This window comes from Cherax quadricarinatus, chromosome 27 (genome assembly GCF_038502225.1).
Source record: "Cherax quadricarinatus isolate ZL_2023a chromosome 27, ASM3850222v1, whole genome shotgun sequence".
NCBI lineage: Eukaryota > Metazoa > Arthropoda > Malacostraca > Decapoda > Parastacidae > Cherax > Cherax quadricarinatus.
The window spans coordinates 29,835,598-29,846,129 of NC_091318.1; the positions used below are offsets into that span (position 1 = coordinate 29,835,598).

The 10,532-nt window shown below is 39.5% G+C and overlaps 1 protein-coding gene across 2 annotated transcripts in view; it reads right to left on the minus strand.

Moving 5' to 3' along the window:
- The window catches only part of LOC128691044 (uncharacterized), a 10,042-nt gene extending 1,011 nt beyond the window's left edge, over positions 1–9,031 (minus strand). Inside the window, exons 1-4 of one of the 2 annotated variants that reach the window (XM_053779837.2) lie at positions 8,738–9,031; positions 6,352–6,560; positions 3,579–3,717; positions 1,627–1,788 (exon numbers count right to left, since the gene is read on the minus strand). In XM_053779837.2, the coding sequence (XP_053635812.2) occupies positions 1,627–1,788; positions 3,579–3,717; positions 6,352–6,560; positions 8,738–8,825 (598 nt within the window). In that variant the 5' untranslated portion in view covers positions 8,826–9,031. The remainder of the gene's footprint in view (positions 1–1,626; positions 1,789–3,578; positions 3,718–6,351; positions 6,561–8,737) is intronic. The other variant, XM_070089205.1, reaches the window with a different exon arrangement.
- Positions 9,032–10,532: the final 1,501 nt, after the last annotated feature.

The window sequence follows — 10,532 nt, forward strand, 5'->3', positions numbered from 1 at the left end:
ATAACTTATTAAAATATTGGTATGTTGGGCGGAAAATAGAGAGAGGGAGAGAGAAAGAGAGAGAGAGGTAACATGCGCACACACACACACACACACACACACACACACACAGACACACACTTAAGGGAAATCAACCTGACGACACTGGAGGACAGGAGAGATAGGGGGGACATGATAACGACATACAAAATACTGAGAGGAATTGACAAGGTGGACAAAGACAGGATGTTCCAGAGATTGGACACAGTAACAAGGGGACACAGTTGGAAGCTGAAGACACAGATGAATCACAGGGATGTTAGGAAGTATTTCTTCAGCCACAGAGTAGTCAGTAAGTGGAATAGTTTGGGAAGCGATGTAGTGGAGGCAGGATCCATACATAGCTTTAAGCAGAGGTATGATAAAGCTCACGGCTCAGGGAGAGTGACCTAGTAGCGATCAGTGAAGAGGCGGGGCCAGGAGCTCGGACTCGACCCCCGCAACCTCAACTAGGTGAGTACAACTAGGTGAGTACACAACGAGTCATGGTACGTGACGAGGTGTCAAAGTGGGCACCTGTGACATGCGGGGTTCCACAGGGGTCAGTCCTAGGACCTGTGCTGTTCTTGGTATATGTGAACGACATAACGGAAGGGATAGACTCAGAAGTGTCCTTGTTTGCAGATGATGTGAAGTTAATGAGAAGAATCAAATCGGATGAGGATCAGGCAGGACTACAAAGAGACCTGGACAGGCTACAAGCCTGGTCCAGCAACTAGCTCCTTGAGTTTAACCCTGCCAAATGCAAAGTCATGAAGATTGGGGAAGGGCAAAGAAGACCGCAGACACAGTATAGTTTATATGGCCAAAGACTGCAAACCTCACTCAAGGAAAAAGATCTGGGGGTGAGTATAACACCGAGCATATCTCCTGAGGCGCTCATCAATCAGATAACTGCTGCAGCATACGGGCGCCTGGCAAACCTATGGATAGCGTTCCGATACCTCAGTAAGGATTCGTTCAAGACTCTGTATACCATTTACGTCAGGCCCATACTGGAGTATGCAGCACCAGTTTGGAATCCACACCTAGTCAAGCACGTCAAGAAATTAGAGAAAGTGCAAAGGTTTGCAACAAGACTAGTCCCAGAGCTACGGGGATTGTCCTACGAAGAAAGGTTGAGGGAAATCGGCCTGACGACACTGGAGGCCAGGAGGGTCAGGGGAGACATGATAACGACATATAAAATACTGCGCGGAATAGACTAGGTGGACAAAGACGGGATGTTCCAGAGATGGGACACAGACACAAGAGGTCACAATTGGAAGTTGAAGACTCAGATGAATCAAAGGGATGTAAGGAAGTATTTCTTCAGTCATAGAGTAGTCAAGCCGTGGAATAACCTGGAAAGTGAAGTAGTGGAGGCGGGAACCATACATAGTTTTAAGGCGAGGTATGATAAAGCTCATGGAGCAGGGAGAGAGAGGACCTAGTAGCAATCAGTGAAGAGGCGGGGCCAGGAGTTATGAATCGACCCCTGCAACCACAAATAGGTGAGTACAAATAGGTGAGTACACACACACACACACACACACACACACACACACACACACACACACACACACACACAAAACCAACACGACTTACTAGGTTTCTCATAGATATGGAAGTAGCTACTACCACTATGCTTGCAGAAGAGACGCAGGCTGAGGACGACCACCACGACCAGCAGCAACACACAGACGACTATCAGAGGCACCACCACGTACTGTGTACCACCGCTGCTGCTTATATCAGGTCTTACCAGGACTGAGGAACACAAGAAAATGGTTATATATCCTAAAATAAATCATCAGCAAAATTAGGGATTATCTATATCTGTCTCGAAGGCTTGACCAGTAATATCTGAGGTTACAATCGTCTGTATACAAAAATATTATCAATTGTCAGATTATATTTCAATTATCGTTAAGCATTCTTGGGAAACTTTAATTTTTTTATCTGGTGACAAAGCTGACTTAGATTTTTTTTGAGTCTTTCAGACAGCACTGTGCTGATTATGAAGACGCTGACGTGACAAACTACATACACTGAGGTGTGTTTGAATCTCATTGTATATATATAATGAGAGGTGTGAGTCATGAGAGGTGTGCATTTCGCCGTGTATATACCCCCTCCCTCCGAAAGGTGTATATTCATTAATGTATATTCAGTGAGAGGTGTGTCTCTTAGTGTATATAGACCAAGACTTTACATAGATTCCTGAGGTTAGTGGAGCAGTGAGTGTGGGTCTCCCGCGACTCTGATGCACTGACAGATTTCATAACGAATAAATTAAATTAATTTAGACACCCCTGAACAAATCTTTAATTGAAGGAAGTGATAAAAAGAAATAAGGAGCTAATGTGTTTCTTTTTTCTTCATTCCTCCATCACTTATCGTCTATTTCACCTATCATTTATTTCCTTCATTCATCGCTTATGTTTTCATTCAGCCTTTTTTAATAAGTCTGCCTCACAGAGTCGCGATAATTGTTATATCTGAGCCTCAAGATTTGTCCTTTTTACTATAGAAATCTCCCAAAATGTGAAAAGTTTTAAGGGTCAAAATACATTTAACTTTTCGGGATTTTCAGCTTTACTTCCGTTATGTTCCGTCTCTTTGTTGAGTTCTGTTGCTTATGGAGGTTCCTTTAGGTAATGATGATGCTGGTGATGGGCTTTTGATCCTTGGAATTAGAATTGCGTTCCCATTCCTATATTCCCTGGTGCTGTATGACCTCTACGGGTTTAGCGCTTCCTTATGAATGTAACAATAAAACTGGTCTTAACTTGATTGTGTTCATGTGTAGTTAACTTCAGTGTACACACACAGACACAGACACAGACACAGACACACACACAGACACACACACACACACACACACACACACACACACAACCTGACGACACTGGAGGACAGGAGAGATAGGGGGGACATGATAACGACATACAAAATACTGAGAGGAATTGACAAGGTGGACAAAGACAGGATGTTCCAGAGATTGGACACAGTAACAAGGGGACACAGTTGGAAGCTGAAGACACAGATGAATCACAGGGATGTTAGGAAGTATTTCTTCAGCCACAGAGTAGTCAGTAAGTGGAATAGTTTGGGAAGCGATGTAGTGGAGGCAGGATCCATACATAGCTTTAAGCAGAGGTATGATAAAGCTCACGGCTCAGGGAGAGTGACCTAGTAGCGATCAGTGAAGAGGCGGGGCCAGGAGCTCGGACTCGACCCCCGCAACCTCAACTAGGTGAGTACAACTAGGTGAGTACACACACACACACACAGACACACACACACATACACACACACACACACACACACACACACACACACACACACATACACACACACATACACACACACACACACACACACATACACACACACACACACACACACACACATACAAAATAAAAAATCTGTAAAGCTCGTGGAGCAAGGAGAAAGAGGACCTAGTAGCGACCAGTGAAGAAGTTAGGCCAGGAGCTGCAACACTACCCTTTGCAACCACAATTAGGTGAGTAGACTGAAGACTGGGACAGACTCACCACAGATTCGTCGGTTCGTACAGAAGGCCCAGTAGACGGGGTTGTTGCTGGAGACACTGATCGACTTGATTCTCTGATAATCAAAATTAACGAAGATTTTGGCATGCGAGATTATTATCCCGGCTGTCCTGTTATCTTTCTGTGGGAACAAGATGATAACACAGGTTATTATGATAACATATTCCTGAGTCAGGTAACTAAAGCTACCCTTCTCTTCCCTGGATTAAACCCCATTGCTTCCCATTCTCTCAGGCGATGCATGACCCGTACACTTTTAGCACTTACATTTGAATATATTATCAGAAAAAAAAATATTGGAAGGAAAGATATAAATAATTTATATAATTTATATGAAAATAGAAATAAACAGTTTATGCCAAAAAAATAAATGTAAGACAAAATAATGAAAAATATTTTATTGAAAGATGTTAGAGAAATGCGAAGAAGAAAGAAAGAATTTGAAGTAAATACAGGAAGTGAGACAGTTTAAGAAAGTTATATGTAAAGAGAGAGTGAGAAAGAAACTACGGGAAATAATACTAAACAAGAACAAACTACAATCAAATATTTTATTCCAGTTTGTTAAATAAGAAGTTAATTGTATTTTATATACCAAAATTATTGACGCTGAGGAGGAATTATGTGAGGAATTATGTGAGGAATTATGTGAGGAATTATGTGAGGAATTATGTGAGGAATTATGTGAGGAATTATGTGAGGAATTATGTGAGGAATTATGTGATAAATTATATGATGAATTATGTGAGGAATTATGTGATGAATTATGTGAGGAATTATGTGAGGAATTATGTGAGGAATTATGTGAGGAATTATGTGAGGAATTATGTGAGGAATTATGTGAGGAATTATGTGAGGAATTATGTGAGGAATTATGTGAGGAATTATGTGAGGAATTATGTGAGGAATTATGTGATGAATTATGTGAGGAATTATGTGAGGAATTATGTGAGGAATTATGTGAGGAATTATGTGAGGACGTATGTGAGTGAGGAATTATGTGAATTATGTGAGGAATTATGTGAAGAATTATGTGAAATTATGTGAGGTGAGGAATTATGTGAGGAATTATGTGAGGAATTATGTGAGGAATTATGTGAGGAATTATGTGAGGAATTATGTGAGGAATTATGTGAGGAATTATGTGAGGAATTATGTGAGGAATTATGTGAGGAATTATGTGAGGAATTATGTGAGGAATTATGTGATGAATTATGTGAGGAATTATGTGAGGAATTATGTGATGAATTATGTGAGGAATTATGTGAGGAATTATGTGAGGAATTATGTGAGGAATTATGTGAGGAATTATGTGAGGAATTATGTGAGGAATTATGTGAGGAATTATGTGAGGAATTATGTGAGGAATTATGTGAGGAATTATGTGAGGAATTATGTGAGGAATTATGTGAGGAATTATGTGAGGAATTATGTGATGAATTATGTGAGGAATTATGTGAGGAATTATGTGATGAATTATGTGAGGAATTATGAGAGGAATTATGTGAGGAATTATGTGAGGAATTATGTGAGGAATTATGTGATGAATTATGTGAGGAATTATGTGAGGAATTATGTGAGGAATTATGTGAGGAATTATGTGAGGAATTATGTGAGGAATTATGTGAGGAATTATGTGAGGAATTATGTGAGGAATTATGTGAGGAATTATGTGAGGAATTATGATAAAACGTTTTAGACACCGTTCATAAAAAATATTTTTAACATAGAGGATTTTAATCACAGACGTCTGAGTCAGTGGCTGTTGAAATTACTGAAGAAGAAAGTGTTACTGAATGTTGATAAGATAAAAATCTCTGGGAACAGATGGGATAACAACTTGAGTATTTAACGAACGTATAGAAGAATAACTCTGAACTTTGAAAAATTCATTACAGGAAATTAAATTTGAAGACGAGTGGAAGATGGATTATATTCTGGTGTTTAGAAAGTTGACTGGGATAGCCATTTAAATTACAGCTCAGGTTTGTTGACAAGAGTTGAAGAAAAAGATGAAAGAAATCAATAATGAAAAAAATTTCTTTGTAAATAGAGTGATTGACTTTTGGAATTATTTATTTGAGGAGATTTATATAAATTATTATATAATATAAAATTATCGAAGACTGAACACATACACACACACACACACACACACACACACACACCACACATACACCACACACACACACACACACACGCACACACACACAACACACACACCACACACACACACACACACACACAGTGAAGTAGCAGAGGCAGGATCCATACACAGCTTTAAGAAGAGGTAAGATACGGGTATTGAAGCTGCAAGCGAAAAGATCGGGTCAAGAGCTGTGATTTGACTCAGGCAACCACATATATGAATATCTAGGGGAGTATACACACACAGCAGGCAAAGTGTCCCATAGCTGGGTTGGGAACGCACTCAGGTTACACACTGAGGTCCGTGGTTCGATCCCCGGTACGTGTACAAACATTTGGGAGTGTTTCCTTAAGACACCTGCTGACCCTGTAAGTAGGTACCTGGGTGTTAGAGGACTGGTGTGGGTCGCATCTTGAAACAGAATTAACCTAATTTGCCAGAAATGCTCTGCGCAAAAAGGGGATTTCTGTATAGCATGTCACTGACGTCAGCTATGGTCTGTATACGCTGTACATGTACTTGTAGAATTAATAACAACAATAATAATAATAATAATAATAATAATAATAAAAATAATAATAATAATTGTTATTATTTAATACACACAGTCACTGGTTGAGTGAGGTATCCGATGTGCCAGACATCAGGCTGAGTGATGTTGAAATGCTTTGTTACGTTATAGTTGGTTATGATGTCAAGTTTGACAGCCGTGTTGTTGTGGTGAGTCCAGAAGTAAATCGTGGAATCATGTGAATCGTCATCTAGAATATGGAAGCTGGCGCTTGATCCATTTTGGGTTGTGACGATGCTACCTTCTGTAATGGAAGATGTGACGGCAAGGTTAGGGAAGTGTGGTTGAAGATACTATCTTACGGTATGTGTAGTCACAGACATGGATATAATGCACTATGTGTCTCTGGGAAGGTGGTTCACTCATGACAAGATGAATACAGGTGTTAGTTGTGACACTGAATAAGTGAGTTGTGACCACTTAATGAGTCGTAATCAATGAGTGAGTCAGTATGAGCTTTAGTTGTGACCACTGAGTCAGTATGAGTGTAGATTGTGAACAGTGTGGGACTAAGAATGGGTATGAGGGGTGAGGGATGCTGTATGGTCCGTCCTGCATCTTGTCATTATCACTTTTAACGTTACATCTCAAGTTTGTCATGTACCTTATAACCTGCTGAAGTATCCTGTCACACTGACAATGTTGCTATAAATTACAAACTAAACTCTACTGGATCAACTGTGTCAACAACGTTGTGGAATACACGACAATGTTATCATCCGTAAGATAGCAAGGTACAGGATGTTTTCCTCTCTTAGACTGGGTACACACTTGGCTGTTTATGTGTGGGCCCTCGTGGGCCTCTAAACTCATACGGGTACATATACACCACTGAACCTGTATTAATATTAACGGTGAAGAGATCATTTAGTATTTTTCAGTCTCCTTGTAAGCTATATATGTCAGTGATAGCATTTTTTTTTTTATTGGTTGTCTTACAACTCTCGCTCCTTTATTCATTACTAAAGAGAATATTTCGTTTAGTGTCATCAGCAGCTGGCTTTGACAAACACCAGGCAACATTCAAGGCTTATACCTACACCACTTCATTCTCAGAATGTCCAAGAGAGCTCATTGTATCATGAAAGGCAGTATAATACCGTCTGGTTCCAGAAATGTAAAAAGGAATAAATTACAAGATATGGTGGATGCTAATCCTATACGCAGATTCCAGAGTTAATGTGACTGAGCCTGAGAAGTTAGAATCCACGCTGGTTACTTGCTAGTTGAAAGTCGGTGCATGGGGCTGAGAATCGACCCTTGTATCCGCAACTCAGGGAGCACTTATCGACAAGGATCGTGTATGACGTAGTTACCATCAGTAGCAGCATTGTATATACACTGAGTTGTGTATATCTCTCAATATATAGTATCACCAGTGAGAAAATAGTTTTATCCCTCTTGTATGTTAATGTATTTAATAAGATTAACTTGCGGACGATAAACTTTAAACATAAACTACAATAACCACCAGAGAGCCCATACGTGTGTGTGACTCCTCTTCCGGGCAAGATAATGACGCTAGAATCTCTGATTTATAAATTCCTCGTAAAATTGTGTTTAGTAACAGAAAACTTACACTTTTAGCGAGCTTAAACGTCACGTTAAACGTGGCAGTGAAATCCCAGACTTGATGTTATTTATGAGCAATTATCAAGTTTAACAAAAGCCATAAGAGATATATCTCGCGTTACCAACACTGTTCTTCACTCTATGTTGGTTTAAGTAAGAAAACATTGAGTTTAAACATTTATTTTCGAGATATAAAATATGCAAAATATTACAGTCTATAGAAAAATGTGCTAACATGTGATTGTATTACATATTTCGAGGTTTCGGAGCAGTTTAAGGAATTTGTTGTAGCAAAAACTTGAGATTTGTCAGAAAATGTTTGAAACTGCTCTGAAACGATAAATTATGTAAAAAAATCACGTTTTAGCATCCTTAGGAAGGAAGTTTATTCAGGTATACACAAATACAGTTACATAGAATTATCATACATAGCAGCATATGTGTAGAGAACCTGGGATAACACAAAAAAGTCAGACAAAGTGACTTATTACCATTGTAATCCTTACATAATGACCTTAATGACCTTAATGATCCTAGTGTAATTAGGCTCTAAACCCAGTTCATCATTTACCAACTGCATATATTATTAAAACCTAAGAAGTCACATATTAATAGCAAGTAATTTATTCTTGGTTGGTTGACAGTGACAGTTGGAACAGCGAGAGGTACCAACAACACAAATAATTATAGCACCTGAAGAAGAAAATAAAGACGAAGAAAGAGACAATATAGGGGAACAAAAAAAAATAAGACAATAAGACAAAGAAGAAGAGAAAGACGGAGAGGGAAAAACTCTAAATTCTTCTAAGAAGGTTGTGGTTCAGTGAATAACATTGTTAAATGATTTACCTTGTTGAGCAGCGATGGTGTTGATGGTGAAGACCATGAATATGGCCACTGAATGAATCATGGGAGCCGTCTTATTCTTCTGCTTCATTAGCTTACTGCTGATGTTTAACTTAGGTAGTGTCCGTAGCTTACTGTTGATGTTTAACTTAGGTAGTGTCCGTAGCTTACTGTTGATGTTTAACTTAGGTATTGTCCGTAGCTTACTGCTGATGTTTAACTTAGAGGTATTGTCCGTAGCTTACTGCTGATGTTTAACTTTGAGGTATTGTCCGTAGCTTACTGCTGATGTTTAACTTAGAGGTATTGTCCGTAGCTTACTGTTGATGTTTAACTTAGGTATTGTCCGTAGCTTACTGTTGATGTTTAACTTAGAGGTATTGTCCGTAGCTTACTGCTGATGTTTAACTTAGGTAGTGTCCGTAGCTTACTGCTGATGTTTAACTTAGGTATTGTCCGTAGCTTACTGCTGATGTTTAACTTAGGTAGTGTCCGTAGCTTACTGCTGATGTTTAACTTAGGTAGTGTCCGTAGCTTACTGCTGATATTTAACTTAGGTACTGTCCGTAGCTTACTACTGGTACTTAGGTACTCTCTTATAAAAGTAACTTCCAGGTGAAGAACTCTTCTTTAAGATATTAAATCCTCAGATTTCCGCTTCCAGGAGAACAGTTCTTACAAACCCCAATTCCCAAAGTGCCTTCTCTCTTTCTGACGTTGTATAATCTTCTTGAATTCGTCGTCACAAAATATCTTAACTTGCTGAAACTCGAGAATGGTTCACAAACTTGACTGACCCTCGGGCGGGCGTCAGCTCAGCTAGGAACGAGCTCTCAGCTGCTTGCTCATGATGGTCCTGCTTACTGTTCGTTGATTTACACAGGAGGTCCTCACGTCACACTGTGATAGCTAGCCATCTGGCCTCGAGAGTAAGAAAGGGATATCCGGTGTCAGTGGTGTCTGCTGATGCTGTCTCTGCTGCTGTTGCTGCTGCTGCTGCTGCTATTCTTAACACTACTACGACGACACACAACTACTACTGCTTCCACTTATGCTACGACTAATACTAGTAACTCAGTTTCTGGTATAATGAGTGTTATTTTAGCACTACTGCCACAGAGTCTGCTTCAGCTCTCACTACCAGACGTCAGTCTTGTTTCTTGGACATTTCTCTGACGTTCACTTTACCTCCTGACGTCAGTGTTGCGGCTGGGTTGTCTTCTGCAATGTTTTTGTATAACTTCATAACGGAAGTTTTCATTGTTGAAAACTTATGCATTGTAAAACGAACTTTGATATCAAGGTGCCAATTTTTGTGTCATATACACACTTATACTTATTTAAATATAAACATATCCTCCCTCATCCACGTATATACACGTTCGTGTATATACGTATATACGCTTGCCCTTGTTTTTCAATCGCTTTAGGCCTATCCCAACCCTAAATGTTCACGGAGAAATTAAGTTTCAAGAGAGAACACTTGACGTACATGGTAAAGAAAGTCCCTGCTAGCACTCAAGGTCCTCATCTTGTGCTCGATGGTTTTTGCATTATTTCGCAAATTATTTAAAGTGTTAGGTGAATCTTAGACTTGATGAGGGAAAGAAAGTTGCAGAAGTGTTGAGGTATCTGGGGGAAAAATGTATTGTTGGACTCCAGAAAAATATAAATTATTGTAAGATTATGATGGTTGATTGTTGCACTGAAGAGGAGGAGGAGGAGGACCGAAACGTCGTCATAAGCTTTTCTCTCTCCTATGTGAGGGTTATTTGTATATTGTTCCAATCACAGTATT